This window comes from Tachyglossus aculeatus, chromosome X2 (genome assembly GCF_015852505.1).
Source record: "Tachyglossus aculeatus isolate mTacAcu1 chromosome X2, mTacAcu1.pri, whole genome shotgun sequence".
Lineage (NCBI taxonomy): Eukaryota > Metazoa > Chordata > Mammalia > Monotremata > Tachyglossidae > Tachyglossus > Tachyglossus aculeatus.
Window position 1 is genome coordinate 31830049 of NC_052100.1, and position 15715 is coordinate 31845763.

A 15715-nucleotide genomic window follows, 5' to 3' on the forward strand; every position below is an offset into this window, starting at 1 on the left:
GGAGAGGCGGGGCAGGGGGTGGGAAGACGGGGGGAGGCAGAGGTCCGGGCCTAGAGTCACATTACAGTCGGGAGACGGAGCGAAGAGCGGCTCGACCCCCTCCCCAGCCCGGAGGTCGGGCTCAGGGGGTAGCCCCCCTGGACAAGGGACAGAGACAGACAGACAGAGAGAGAGAGAGAGAGAGGCCCCCTCCCCCCCCATTCCGCCGCCGGGACCCCCGGCAGGGTCGGAAGGGGCCGACAACAGGTGTCCAGGCCCAGGCGGAGACCCCGCCAGACAGGCACAGGCACAGAGACTGGAGAGAGGAGACAAGACAGGGGGAAAGTCGGTCCCCTCCGCCCCCCTCTCCGCCCCCCGCCCCGTCCGGGGGGGGCTTGGACGAGGCTGGGCGGGGGGCGGCCGGGGGTGCCCCCCGCTCCCAGCCATGACGAGCCTGGAGGAGGATCAGGAGTTTGACTTCGATTTCCTCTTCGAGTTTAACCAGAGCGACGAGGGCGCTGCCACCCCCGAAGCCGGGCCCGGGGCTGGCAAAGGTAGGTGGGGGACCCGCCGCTCCCCCTCCCCTGGGGCCCTGCACCGAGCTTCTGGGCAGCCGCCGGCCGGCTGGGAACGGGGTGAGGCCTCTCCTGGGGACCATCATCATCAATCGTATTTATTGAGCGCTTACCATGTGCAGAGCACTGTACTAAGCGCTTGGGAAGTACAAATCGGCAACATATAGAGACAGGCCCTACCCAACAGTGGGCTCACAGTCTAAAAGGGGACCAGAGGTTTGCAGGGCGCTCAGCCCCAGAGGGGAAAAAAGTGGCTTGGGGCGGGCTGGTCATCATCATCATCAATCGTATTTATTGAGCGCTTACTGTGTGCAGAGCACTGTACTAAGCGCTTGGGAAGTACAAGTTGGCAACATGTAGAGACAGTCCCTACCCAACAGTGGGCTCACAGTCTAAAAGGGGGAGACGGAGAACAACACCAAACATACTCCTGGAGCTCGAAGTTTTGGAGGGAGTTGGGAGACTCTGAGGTGTGAATAAGAATAATAGTATTTGTGAAGCGCTTACTATGTGCCAAGCATTGTTCTAATAATAAGACTAATAATGATGGCATTTAGTAAGCGCTCTTACTATGTGCAAAGCACTGTTCTAAGCTCCCGGGGGGATACAAGGTGATCAGGTTGTCCCACGTGGGGCTCACAGTCTTCATCCCCGTTTTACAGATGAGGGAACTGAGGCCCAGAGAAGGGAAGCGACTTGCCCAAAGTCACACGGCTGACAAGTGGCGGAGCTGGGATTAGAACCCACGACCTCGGACTCCCAAGCCCGGGCTCTCGCCACTGAGCCAGGCTGCGGTGGTCTGGCCCCAGGGCGCAGAGTTGAGACCGAGGGGCGCAAAAGTTTTGGGGAGAGGGGCTGATCCGGGACTCCAAGTCTAGGGGTTGCTGAGGCCGGGGTCGAGGGTGATGACACAGGGCTGGTCCGGGGGCGGAGAGATTTTGGGGGGTAGCACTCTGGGGAGGCTGCGGTGGGTTTGGGGGGACTGATTTGGGGGTGGCACCTCTGACCTCTTGGCTTGCTCTGTCTCGGTTCGGAAAGGTCAGCCCTGGCCTTCCTCATGTCCATAATCCCCCTCCCCCTGCTGCCACCCGGCCTGGGAAATATGGGACCTCCAAACTGACCCCCCGAGAGGCCGAGGACCCTAGGGGATGACCCGCAGCTTCAATCAATCAATCAATCAGTCATATTTATTGAGCGCTTACTGTGTGCAGAGCACTGTACTAAACGCTTGGGAAGTACAAGTTGGCAAGATACAGAGACAGTCCCTACCCAACAGTGGGCTAGCTTCCTCCGGACGATGCCCACTCTCGGCAGGCCAGGGACTTCCCCACCCCCAGCTTGGTGGCAGGCTGAAGGGGCCCAGGGCTAGGTTTCCCCCTCCCCCCTCTGCTCGCCCAATCAATCAATCAATCAATCGTATTTATTGAGCGCTTACTGTGTGCAGAGCACTGTACTAAGCGCTTGGGAAGTACAAGTTGGCAACATATAGGGACAGTCCCTACCCAACAGTGGGCTCACAGTCTAAAAGGGGGAGACGGAGAACAAAACCAAACATACTAACAAAATAAAATCAATAGACTAGATATGTACAAGTAAAATAAATAAATAAATAGAGTAATAAATATGTACAGACATATATACATATATACAGGTGCTCTGGGGAAGGGAAGGAGGTAAGATGTGGGGATGGAGAGGGGGACGAGGGGGAAAGGAAGGAAGGGGCTCAGTCTGGGAAGGCCTCCTGGAGGAGGTGATCTCTCAATAGGGCCTTGAAGGGAGGAAGAGAGTTAACTTGGCAGATGGGCAGAGGGATTGGGGGCATTCCAGGCCCCGGGGATGATGTGGGCCAGGGGTCAACGGCGGGACAGGCGAGGGCTCAGCACGTTTCTGTACCCCCACACCCCAGTGACAGTCACAGCACCCCGCTGTAGCAGCCATCTCCCTTTGGAGACTTCCCTGGGCTTTCTGAGAGGGGGGGACATACCGTACTCTCCCAAGCGCTTAGTACAGTGCTCTGCAGACAGTAAACGCTCAATAAGCAGAGAAGCAGCGTGGCTCAGTGGAAAGAGCGCGGGCTTGGGAGTCAGAGGTCATGGGTTCTAATCCCGGCTCCGCCACTTATCAGCTGTGTGACTGTGGGCAAGTCACTTAACTTCTCTGTGCCTCAGTTTACTCATCTGGAAAATGGGGATTAAGACTGTGAGCCCCGGGTGGGACAACCTGATCACCTTGTATCTCCCCCAGTGCTAAGAACAGTGCTTGGCACATAGTGCCCAACAAATACCAAAATTATTAAAATCATTATTAATAAATATGATTGTTCATTAATCAGTAGCATTTACAGAGTAATACAGTAATAATATAATACAGAGGGCTGTATTAAGTGCTTGGGGACTACATTATATTAGAGAAGCAGTGTGGCTTAGTGGCAAGAGCCCGGGCTTGGGAGTCAGAGGTCGAGGGTTCTAATCCTGGCTCTGCCACTTGTCAGCTGTGTGACTTTGGGCATGTCACTTCACGTCTCTGTGCCTCAGTTACCTCATCTGTAAAATGGGGGTTAAGACTGTGTGCCCCGCGTGGTATGACCTGATAACCTTGTATCTATCCCAGCGCTTAGAACAGTGGTTGGCACATAGTAAGTCCTTAACAAATACCGTCATTATTATTGTTTATTACAACAGAGTTGGTAGACGTGTTCTCTGCCTTATTTTCCTCGGCCTCTGACTGTTCCCGGGACCCCAGTCGGGTCGCCCCGACTCATTGGCTCTGAAAACCAGCTCCCACCCGGCCCCCATTTCCACATCGCACTCCGATCTCACCTCTCCCCAAGACAGGTGCGCCTGTCGGTTCAACAATGGTGTGGGCTGGGAGGGTCAACCGGCTCCTCTCTAAATAGGCCGAATAGGGTCCCCAGGAATCTCGGGGGGTAGGGGAGAGCTATTACCACCTTCAGACACTCCCCCTCCCCTTTCCTCCCAACCCCACTCCAGCCCACGGCCTTCTGCTCTTCTCTTGATGAGGACAGAGCTGCCATTCAGCTCAATGACCAGATAAAACCAGGCTAGACCTCACCCTCCATGGCTGTCCATCATGGGCAGAGTTCTGTGCTGGACACTTATCATGGGCAGGGTGTGTTCTGGGTGCCACTGGTTGCTGGGTGTCAGTCGTGGGCTGGCTGGATGCTGGGCACTCAGTCATGGGCAGGTGTTGTGCTGGGTAGTTGCTATAGACTGGGTTGGTGCTGGGTGCCCACTATGGCGGGATGTATACCATCGTGGGTGTAGGGGGTCCATCGTGGGCCGGGTGGATGCTGTGGACAGGGTGTTTTCTGGGTACCCTCTGTGGATAGAGTGGATTCTGTGTGCCCGCCGTGGAGGGCAAACATCAGAGGCCTGAGCTGAGACTCCTGTTCTTGAGGAATTTACAGTCCAGTGGAGAGACAGCAGAAATAAATGGATGATTATGGACGTTTAGGACGTAGAGGGGATCTAATCATAATAAACCCAGGTGGAGAAAGAACAGCTAAGGTTTGGGGGCAGAGGTGGTTGGTGGAGTGACATGACCAGGAAGTTAGGGCGATTCCTCCTGTCTTCCCCTTTCCTTCCTCCTCTCTTCTCTCTTCTTTCCCCTCTCCCTCCCTCCTGTCTCCCCCTTCTCCTCTCTTCCCCCCTCTTCTCTTTTCCCTTTCCCTCCCTTCTCTCTTCCCCCTCTCTCTTCTCCTCTCATCCTCCCCACCCTTTTCTCTCCCTCAATTTCTCCACACCCTCCCAATTTCTGTTCTTTGGCTAGTGTGTTTAGCGGTTCATCTCAAAGCTAAAGTCCAACCTTTTCTCCAGAGAATTAGGCTGTGGATTCGTTCACAAGAACTTGTCCTCCCCTGGATTCCCAGAGCAGGACTAGCTCTCCTCCCTGCCTAATTTCTCCTTCCTGCCTACTTTCTTCTTCTTTCCCCATCAGGGCTTCAGGGGCAGGACAGTCTGGGACACCATTCAGGTCGACTCCAAGGGGCAGGAGCTTGAGTTTTGCTTTGCATTTAAGAATTTATAGGGCATAAATAACTGATGATCTCGAGCAGAGAGCAGTCGGCAGCCTGCCCCACCATTTCTGTATTCAGATACAGGTTTCAGCCCTGGATGCCGGACGGGTTGAAGGGGGTTGAAGGTGGCCATCCTGGGCTGTAGGCAATAGACTTGGAGTTCTCTTCCTCTTCCTTTTCCTTCTCTCCCTCCTCCTCTTTGTCCTCCTCCTTCTCATTTTCCTCTAACCAGGCGAGATTTCCTTCCGCAGCTAAGGCCGAGGCAGAACAATGATTCCGTTGAGCTGTAATCTCCTTATCCCCCTTTAATGATTGCCAGCAAGTCCAGGGGTCTGAAGAAATCAAAAGTAACTTATTTATGGGCTTAAACCATTTTATTATGAATTTTCATAACTGGCCTCATGCCTCTGCTCTCCCTTTGCCCTTTGTTCCGAAAGTAATAATGCTAACTGTGGTATTTCAGGGCTTACTGTGTGCTAAGCACTATCCTAAGCGCTAGGGTGGATACAAGATAATCAGGGCAGATAAAGTCCCTGTCTGACACGGAGTTCACAGTCCGTGAACTCTGTCCATTTCACAGAGCCACAGAGAAGTGAAGTGACTTGCCCAAGGTCATACAGCAGAGAAGGGGTGGAGAACTCAGGTCCCCTGGCTCTCAGGCCTGTGCTCTTCACGGTAGGCCATGCTACCAGTCTTCAGCGAGCCAGTTGGCTTCTTGTTTGTGACACAGAATCGCCTTAATTTTGAATGAATTATTTTGGTTTCTTTGTTCATTTAGCTCTTCACTGTTTCTCCTCCTTTCTCCCCTCCAGTGGGTTGAGGTTGACTGAACTACACTCCTGCCCCTCGGCCTCTCCCAAGGGACCAGGGTGGTGTCGGGGGGGGGGGGGGCTGGCAATTTCTTGTCCATTTCCCGTTGGCAGCTTCCAAATAGTCAGGTTGAACCAGAAGCTTTGTGGGGGTGAATAGGATCGGAGAATGTTAAGGGATGGGACTGTACTAGGTGCAGAGCTCTGTCCTGGGCACCTCCTGTGTGCAGAGAGAGGGAAATGAACACCTCTTGTTACAGAGCATTGTCAAAGAGCAAAAACTAAGCACCCACTGTGTGCGGGGCACTGTCCTGGGCACTTACCTTGTTGGCGGGGGGGTTCTGGGACGCTAGAGGTACACAAGGAAGAAACAAGAAGAGAAGCAGCGTAGCTTAGTGGATAGAGCACGGGCTTGGGAGTCAGAAGGACCTGGGTTCCAATCCCAGTTCCACCACTTGTCTGCTGGGTGACCTTGGGCAAGCCACTTAACTTCTCTGTGCCTCAGTTCCCTCATCTGTAAAATGACTGTGCGCCCTATGTAGGGCGGGACTGTGTCCAAACCGATTATCTCGTTTCAACCCCCAGCACTTAGAACAGTGCCTAGCATATAGTAAGCGCTTAACAAATAACATACTTATAAACGGGGAGGAGAAAAGCAATCCATGCCAGTCTAAAGGGGCAGTCAGAGACGTGAGCGGCCAGCTGGAGTCGAGAAAGCGTGGCCTGTCCTACCTCCTCGGTCTGCCTGAGACGGAGCCGCTGCCCGCCAAGTCTCCATCTCAGGCAGAGCGAGGAGGTCCTGGCTCCCCCAGTGGCCCCAGTACACTCCGTGGGCGGCCGGGTGGGGCCGGCCGGACAGGACGTTAACTTTCCATCACCACTCAGATCTCCAGCGGCCAGACCCGAGGCCCCCGGCCTCCACCAGACCCCCTCCCTTGCATTGAGGCGCGCCTGACTCTGTGCAGGAAATGGGCCTGCTTTCATGGTAATCTGCCCCTCCATCTCTCTCCCTGCTGGGTCAGATCTGCCAAACCCACGGAAAATAGAGCACGCAAAGGGCTTTGATCGGAGGGTGGCAAGAGGAAAGATAAAAACCCGAGAGGCGGGGGTGGGGCCAGAAGCTGGGCCTCTGCTACCGTTGACCCGGTGTCTGGGGCACCTGGAAACTAACGAACCCTCAAACCCTCTTGGCATGAGTCCAGTTTGACCACGTTTAATGGGCATTTCCCACTCATGATAATTATAATAATTACGGTATTCTGCTGATACAGTGCCCAGAACGGTGGTCTGCCCTAAGTGGGTGCCCAGAACGGCGCCCTGCCCACGATGGGGGCTCAGTACAGCATTTTGCCTGCAGTGGGAACTCAATCAACCCTGATGATGATGATGGCATTTTTATGATGATGATGGCATTTATTAAGCACTTACTATGTGCAAAGCACTGTTCTAAGTGCTGGGGAGTTTACAAGTTGATCAGGTTGTCCCACGTGGGGCTCACAGGCTTAATCCCCATTTGACAGATGAGGTAGCTGAGGCCCAGAGAAGTGAAGTGACTTGCCCAAAGTCACACGGCTGACAAGTGGCGGAGCCGGGATTTGAACCCATGACCTCTGACTCCAAAGCCCGGGCTCTTTCCACTGAGCCACGCCGCTTCTTATGATGAAGGTGGCAGGCCTCAGGATCACTCATAAGCGGTCGGGAAGAAAGTTAAGAGTTGCCCCTGAGCCGGGAGCGGAGCCCACGCTGACCCTGGGGCCGTGAATACCATTCAGGCCCTAAAGCAGAGTGCCCAGACGATGGTGGTGGCCGAATTAACACCAGGGTAACGCTGCCGGTACCTGGCTCACGGCCAGAGCGGACCCAGCGGGCCGTCGGCTTGCCCGGTCCAGAGAGTTGCCATTTTCCGCGGTATTCCCCCGGCGTGCAGAATTGAGTACGGACCCCGGAGCACCATTGCTGATGCAGCTTGGGAGCAGAGCACTGGTCTGACCAGGCATCGGGCCGCCTACAGCGGGCCAGCGAAGTGACAGTGAAGGAAACCGGGGTCTCGTGCGTTTGGCCAGACTGCCAGCTAGTTGCAAGAAGGGGCATCTCTCTCTTTCTCTCGGGCAGGCACTGTATTAAGCACTGGGCCAGATACAAGATTGTCAGGTTGGACACAGTCCCTGCCCCACAAGGGGCCCACAGTCCTAATCACCATTTTACAGATGAGGTGACTGAGGTACAGAAAAGTGAAATGACTCACCCAAGGTCACCCAGCAGGCAACAGGGCATCTCCTCAGACTCTAAACTACTCCCCTTGGAAAGAGGCATTGTAAAATTGATGATGGGCTGGGAGCTCTGGGGCATGTGGGCGACGGGGGACTTCCTGAGGTTTTCTACGGTGGACCTGCCTTGGTCAGGGGTGGGGAGCTGGATACTCGCCTCTTGCCCATTGACTTTCTGGGGGCAACAGTAGGCATTTTGAAACCTAAAACTCACTAGCTTGCATTTTCTGTGAAGTGTTCTTTTATCCTCTAGACTGTAAGCTCATTATGGACAGGGAATGTGTCTATTTATTGTTATATTGTACTCTCCAAGTGCTTAGTACAGTGTTTTGCACCCAGTAAGTGCTCGATAAATACTATTGAATTCATTCATTCGAATGAATCCTAAGCCATTGGTTTGAACTGGGCACTGGCAGGATTACTGCTGGGTGTGTGTGTGTGTGTAAATAAGAATTGATTATTAGCAGGACTGTGGCCTTTTGTGTGTAAATAAGAACTGAGAAGTAGCAGATTTACTGTATTGGTGAGTGTGTGTGAATAAGAATTGAGAACTAGCAGAAGTACTGCACTTGTCTGTGTGTAAGAGATGAGAAGTAGCAGATCTAACGTATTGTTGGTATGTATGTATGTGTGTGTGTGTGTGTGTGTGTGTGTGTGTGTGTGTATGAATAAGAACTGAGAAGTAGCAGATCTGCTGTGTTGTTGGTATTTGAGTATGCCGGTCTGTCTGTAAATAAGAATTGAGAGCAGCTCTACTGTATTTTGTGTGTGTGTGTGTGTGTGTAAAATAGCCTCCTGTTCATTCATTCATTCAATTGCATTTATTGAGCGCTTACTGTGTGCAGAGCACTGTACTAAGCGCTTGGGAAGTACAAGTTGGCAACATATAGAGACAGTCCCTACCCAACAGTGGGCTCACAGTCTAGAAGGGGGAGACAGAGAACAAAACAAAACATATTAACAAAATAAAATAAATCGAATAAACATGTACAAATAAAATAGAGTAATAAATACGTACAAACATATATACATATACACAGGTGCTGTGGGGAGGGGAAGGAGGTAAGGTGGGGGGGGATGGGGAGGGGGAGGAGGGGGAGAGGAAGGAGGGGGCTCCGTCTGGGAAGGCCTCCTGGAGGAGGTGAGCTCTCAGTAGGGCCTTGAAGGGAGGAAGAGAGCTAGCTTGGCAGATGTGCGGAGGAGTCTCCTCGACTCCGCTCTCTCGTTCACCCCTCACATCCAAGCCGTCACCAAAACCTGCCGATCTCACCTCCGCAACATTGCCAAGCTCCGCCCTTTCCTCTCCATCCAAACCGCTACCCTGCTCGTTCAAACTCTCATCCAATCCTGTCTGGATTACTATATCAGCCTCCTCTCCGATCTCCCATCCTCGTGTCTCTCCCCACTTCAATCCATACTTCACGCCGCTGCCCAGATAATCTTTGCGCAGAAACGCTCTGGGCATGTTACTCCCCTCCTCAAAAATCTCCAGTGGCTACCAATCAACCTACGCATCAGGCAGAAACTCCTCACCCTGGGCTTCAAGGCTGTCTATCCATCACGTCGCCCCCTCCTACCTCCCCTCCCTTCTGTCCTTCTCCAGCCCAGCCCGCACCCTCCGCTCCTCTGCCGTTAACCTCCTCACCGTGCCTCGTTCTCGCCTGTCCCGCCGTCGACCCCCGGCCCACGTCCTTCCCCTGGCCTGGAATGCCCTCCCTCCCCACATCCGCCAAGCTAGCTCTCTTCCTCCATTCAAGGCCCTACTGAGAGCTCACCTCCTCCAGGAGGCCTTCCCAGACTGAGCCCCCTCCTTCCTTTCCCCCTCCTGCCCCTCTCCATCCCCCCACCTTACCTCCTTCCCTTCCCCACAGCACCTGTATATATGTATATATGTTCGTACGTATTTATTACTCTATTTTACTTGTACATGTTTATTCTACTTATTTTATTTTGTTAACATGTTTTGTTTTGTTCTCTGTCTCCCCCTTCTAGACTGTGAGCCCACTATTGGGTAGGGACCGTCTCTATATGTGGCCAACTTGTACTTCCCAAGCGCTTAGTACAGTGCTCTGCACACAGTAAGCGCTCAATAAATACGATTGAATGAATGAGTGAATGAATGTTACATCGCACTTCTGATGGTAGACCCTATAATTATTGTTAGCTGGAACGAAAGTAAGAGTTTGGTTGAAAATTAGTCTATCCAGGTCACATTTGACTCTCCGTAGAGGCATTTCACTGTCGGGTGGGGTGTGTGTATGGGGTCCTTGTTGGCTCTGCCTGCTGTGAGGGTGGTTGAGGGGGTGGAAGGGGACAGATCGATGGATGCCATTTTCTCTCCCCCCTGCACAGCCTTGTCTTATCTCAGGATGAGGTCAGTGTGTTTCCACAGGTTTGGGTTTGTTTGTTTGCCTGCCAAGACTTTGTGTCGGAGGGCTAAGAGATAGAATGCCCGGTAGAGCATTCTGGAAACAGAGCTTGGTGAAGAAAATGTGAGTCAGACTAGAAGGGACTTCTAAAGTGAGAGTTGTGCGAGACTGAGAGGAGATCTCCCTGCCTTAGGCTGGGGGTGGGGATGGACTGGGGCGGGGCTAGGGGCTGGCAGACTTTGAAGTTGATTCCATGACCTACTCTCACTCATACCATCGTCTCCTCTCCCATCCTTTTTTTAAACGGTATTTGCTAAGTGCTTGCTCTTTGCCAGGCACTGTATTATTATCATTATTATTATGGTATTTGTTGAGGGCTTACTACGTGCAAGGCACTCTACTAAGCGCCAGGTGGATCCGAACAGATCGTGTTGGACACAGTCCCTGTCCTGCGTGGGGCTCCAAATCTTAATCCCCATTTTACAGATGAGGTCACTGAGGCCAAGAGAAGTTAAGTGACTCGCCCAAGGTCACACAGAAGGCAAGTGGCAAAGCTGGGATCAGAACCCAGGTCCTCCTACTCCCAGGCCCGTGCCCTTCCCACTAGGCCATCCAGCTGTCCTGTGACTTTTGAGGGCGCAGTGCGTCTAAACCTACATGGGGTTTGCTCAAAATATGCATAAAATCATTCTGGAGGGATCTAGAGCAGGAGCCACTGGTTCATGCAAAGTGGAGAGAGCGATCAGTGGGAGACAACACAGGAGGCCGTGTCTGATTTGAGAGGAGTCTGCCCAAGCCGCCCTCCGTGCGCAAGGAAGTTTCTAAAAATATTTTTCGTCTAGTTGGAATATTGGCGTCAGTTCATCGTGGCTACTGTGCCTGGGCGTTCATCAGCCAGAGCACTGTGCAGTCACTGTACCGAGCACAGGATGGGGTCTGAGCACCGATCAGTGTGAGCATGGTGTGGTCACTGAGTGCAGGGAGGGTGCCTGGGCATTGATCACAGTGCCTGACACAGTAAGCCAGGCTTACTCTCTCTTACTCTCTCCCCCTCGTCCCCCTCTCCATCCCCCCCACCTTACCTCCTTCCCTTCCCCACAGCACCTGTATATATGTATATATGTTTGTACATATTTATTACTCTATTTATTTATTTTAATTGTACATATCTATTCTATTTATTTTATTTTGTTAGTATGTTTGATTTTGTTCTGTCTCCCCCTTTTAGACTGTGAGCCCACTGTTGGGTAAGGACTGTCTCTATATGTTGCCAACTTGTACTTCCCAAGCGCTTAGTACAGTGCTCTGCACACAGTAAGCGCTCAATAAATACGATTGATGATTAAGCGCTCAATAAATACGATTGAATGAATCAATGATCGGTGTTGACATGGTGCAGGGAGAGTGCCTGAGCATTAATCAGTGTGAACACTCTGCAGGTATTATACTGAGCCCAGGAAGAGTGCTTAGGGATTGATTAGCGTGAGCACTGTCCCAGCACTCTCTTGAGCATGGGACGGTGTCTGGGCAGTGATTTTTATTCATTCATTCAGTCAGTCGTATTTATTGAGCCTTACTGTGTGCAGAGCACTGTACTAAGCGCTTGGGAAGTACAAGTTGGCAACATATAAAGACGGTCCCTACCCAACAGCGGGCTCACAGTCTAGAGGGGGCGGGGGGGTGTGTGATCAGCATGAGCACTGTGTCAGCACTGAACTGAGCATGGGACGGTGACATTGATGAACCCTGGGCCCTTTCCCCTGGGGGAGCACGGTCAGGGAAGACAGGGGAAGGATGGTATCCTGGGAATAGCCATTAAACAGGAGCAGGTCGGGCTCTCACTGGACCACACGTGGGCCCAGCAGCTGGAGCAGTGAGGGCAGTTCAGAAAGCCAACACAGGTGAACCCTGAGTTGTGGGGTGGTGAGGGAAATCTCCCCAAGTGCAAGACCCACATTTTAGGGGGGACTGGTGGCCGGGCTGGGCCAGAAGTCAGAGGGACCTGGGTTCTAATCCCTGCTCTGCCACTTGTCTAGCAGTCTTAATCATGGCTCAGTGTCAAGGGCCCGGGCTTTGGAGTCCGTGGTCATGGGTTCAAATCCCAGCTCCGCCACTTGTCAGCTGTGTGACTTTGGGCAAGTCACTTCACTTCTCTGGGCCTCAGTTACCTCATCTGGAAAATGAGGATTGACTGTAAGCCCCCCATGGGACAACCTGATCACCCTGTATCCCCCCCAGCGCTTTGAACAGTGCTTTGCACATAGTAAGTGCTTAATAAATGCCATCATTGTTACCTCCTCCAGGAGGCCTTACCTCCTCCAGGAGGCCTTCACAGACTGAGCCCCCTCCTTCCTCTCCCCCTCATCCCCCTCTCCATCCCACCCGTCTTACCTCCTTCCCTTCCCCACAGCACCTGTATATATGTATATATGTTTGTACATATTTATTACTCTATTTATTTATTTTACTTGTACATATCTATTCTATTTATTTTATTTTGTTAATATGTTTGGTTTTGTTCTCTGTCTCCCCCTTCTAGACTGTGAGCCCACTGTTGGGTAGGGACTGTCTCTATATGTTGCCAACTTGGACTTCCCAAGCGCTTAGTACAGTGCTCTGCACACAGTAAGCGCTCAATAAATGCGATCGATTGATTGACTGATTGTCTGCCATGTGACCTGGGGCAAGTCACTTCACTTCTCTGTGCCTCAGTTACCTCATCTGTAAAATGGGGATTTAAACTGTAAGCCCCATGTGGGGACAACCTGATTACCCTGTATCTGCCCCAGAACTTAGAACGGTGCCTGGCACTTAGTAAGCACTTAACAAATACTATCATTATTATTATTATAATTACTACTACTACTAATAATAATAAAAAGTAGATTAAGCCGGTGAGCCCCATGTGGGACAGGGACTGTGTTCAACCTGATTAGCTTGTATCTACCCCAGGGCTTAGTACAGTGTCTGGCACATAGTGAGCACTATAAAATAAAAATAATTAAATTTTAAAAAAAGGCATAGTCATTGTCCAAGTCCCCCCGGAACTTGGCCCCGGGCCTGGGAGAGAGGGCCAGTGCTTGGGGATGACACAAGGTGGTGAGAAATCGGCACGGTCATGATGGTGTTTGGAAGGGCAGGAAACCAGCGTCGGACTGGGGAAGGACTCGGGCCTGGGAGGAAGCTGCCCAAGAAAGAGAACGGTCACTTAGTGTGGGATGCACACACCCACCCACCCACCCACCCACCAGTGGTGTTTCATGGTTCTGATTCAGCCCGGGCATCAACATCCTCCACTCGGGCGTTTGTTTCTTCTGGTCACCCTGGGCACTGGGAGGCTTTCCTGAATCCCTGCTGGGGGTGTGGTATTCCCAGCTCTGACCCCGTCCTCCCCCCCCCCCCCCGCCTCCCGCCCCCCTGTGCCTCTACAGCCCCGGGTCTGTGCTCTGACCCCTCCACCTCACCCGCTCCCTCTTAGCCCCGTAAGGTTCACGTCTGTGGCCTGGCACCTCCCCAGCCTCTTGTGTCCCTGTAGCTCTGGATCTGTGCTCTGAACCCCCTGCCTCCCCATGTGGGCTTTCTAGAGGTCCGGGGGTCTGCGCATCCCGGCACAGCATCCAAGCCCCAGAGGAGGCCCGGGTGCGTGTGGGTGGGCAGCGTCAGGGGCATTTCCCGGAAGCAGTGGAGCTCTCCTCAGCCCAGCCTCTCGTTCCTGTCTTGCAGAACACTATAACTACGCACCGCCGAACCTGAGCGCCGGCCTGCCACTAGGCATGGCCCCCGCCACCGCCTGCCTCGGCCTGCAGGCCGCCAACCCCATCATCTCGGTCATCCCGTCCCCCGGCCACCCCACCGGCTACGGCACGGGCCTCGACAGCGGGCCCCCGGGCTACTACCTCGCCCCCGGCGTCCGGCCCAACGGCGGCCCCACCCTGGAGAGCCCCCGCATCGAGATCACCTCCTACCTGGGCCAGCACGGCGGCGGCGGCGGCGGCGGCGGCGGCGGCGGGGGCGGAGGCGGAGGCGGCGGAGGCCACTTCTTCCACGAGGCCACCGCCGAGGACCCCGGCCCTCCGCCGCTCCCCAACTCCTCCTCCTCGTCCTTGTCGTCCTCCAAGCGGCCCCCGGCCACGGCCACGCTCAGCCTGCCCAACCTGGAGGCCTACCGTGACCCCTCCTGCCTGAGCCCGGCCAGCAGCCTGTCATCCCGCAGCTGCAACTCCGAAGCCTCCTCCTTCGAGTCCAACTACTCCTTCCCGTACGCCTCGCCCCAGACGTCTCCCTGGCAGTCCCCCTGCGTCTCCCCGAGGACCACTGACCCCGAGGAGGGCTACCCACGTGGCCTGGGTGCCTGCACCCTGCTGGGCTCCCCCCGCCACTCGCCGTCCGCCTCCCCCAGGACCAGCGTCACGGAGGAGAGTTGGCTGGGGCCCCGGGGCTCGCGCCCCTCCTCGCCCTGCAACAAGCGCAAGTACAGTCTCAACGGGGGCGAGGCGGCCCCCTACTCGCCTCGTCCCTCGCCCACGCCGTCGCCCCAGGGCTCGCCCCGCGTCAGCGTCACGGACGACACCTGGCTGGGCACCTCCCACCAGTACACCAGTTCGGCCATCGTGGCCGCCATCAACGCGCTGACCACCGACGGCACGCTGGACCTGGGCGACGGCGTCCCCGTCAAGGCCCGCAAGACCGCGCTGGACCACGCGCCCGCTGCCGCCGCCGCCGCCGCCGCCGTCGCGCTCAAGATCGAGCCGGCCAGCGAGGACCCCGGCCCCCTCCCGCCCCTCGCCGACCTGTCCCCCGAGGAGTTTCCCGGCTTCCAGCACGTACGCAAGGGGAACTTCTGTGAACGTTACCTCTCCGTGCCGCAAGCCCCCTACCACTGGGCCAAGCCAAAGCCGCCATCCCCCACGGCCTACATGAGGTGAGGGATCGGGCCGGGGGACTGGACGGGGGCCTGGTTGGGGGGTCTGGGGTAGAACCGGGCCGGGGGTCTTGGACGGGGGCCGGGCCGGGGCATTGCGCTGACAGAAATCCAACAAGCTCCTAGACGGTTGTTCATTTTGCCTTTGCTTCCTGCCTTTCTTTCTGCCCTCTGATCCTCTGAATTTAGTCCTAGCTTGCATCCGGCTCGAACGAGCATTTAGTCATTGGTATTTAGCGAGTTGGTATTTAGATACCTCCTCTGTGAGGAGTGCTGAGCGCCAGTTGTGGGCAGAGTACTGTACTGGGCGTCTTCTGTGGACAGAGTGTTTTACTAAGCTTTGGAAGCTTAGTAGTGGAAGGGGGGCAGTAGTGGATTTATGATCGTGGTGTTTAAGTGCTTACTTTGTGTCAAAAACACAGTTCTAAGCCCTGGGGCAGATATAAGTTTATCAGGTCGGACAGAGTCCCGATCCCACGTGTGGCTCACGGTACACGATGGGATCGTGTCTGTGAACTCTAGAGAAGCAGCGTGGCATAGTGGAAAGAGCATGGGCTTCAGAGTCATAGGTCGTGGGTTCTAATCTCGGCTCCGCCACTTATCAGCTGTGTGACTTTAGGCAAGTCACTTCACTTCCCTGGGCCTCAGTTACCTCATCTGTAAAGTGGGGATGAAGACTGTGAGCCCTAATGGGGACAACCTGATTACCTTGATTCTACCCCAGCACTTAGAGCAGTGCTTGGCACCTAGTAAGCACTT

General features: G+C 54.2%; 1 protein-coding gene across 2 annotated transcripts in view; it reads left to right on the forward strand.

The window, feature by feature from the left end:
- The window catches only part of NFATC1 (nuclear factor of activated T cells 1), a 119702-nt gene that overhangs the window by 10867 nt on the left and 93120 nt on the right, over positions 1-15715 (forward strand). The window contains exons 1-2 of one of the 2 annotated variants that reach the window (XM_038771109.1): positions 399-533; positions 13759-14956. In XM_038771109.1, the coding sequence (XP_038627037.1) occupies positions 425-533; positions 13759-14956 (1307 nt within the window). In that variant the 5' untranslated portion in view covers positions 399-424. Of the gene's footprint in view, positions 1-398; positions 534-13758; positions 14957-15715 lie in introns of those variants that run through there. The other variant, XM_038771110.1, reaches the window with a different exon arrangement.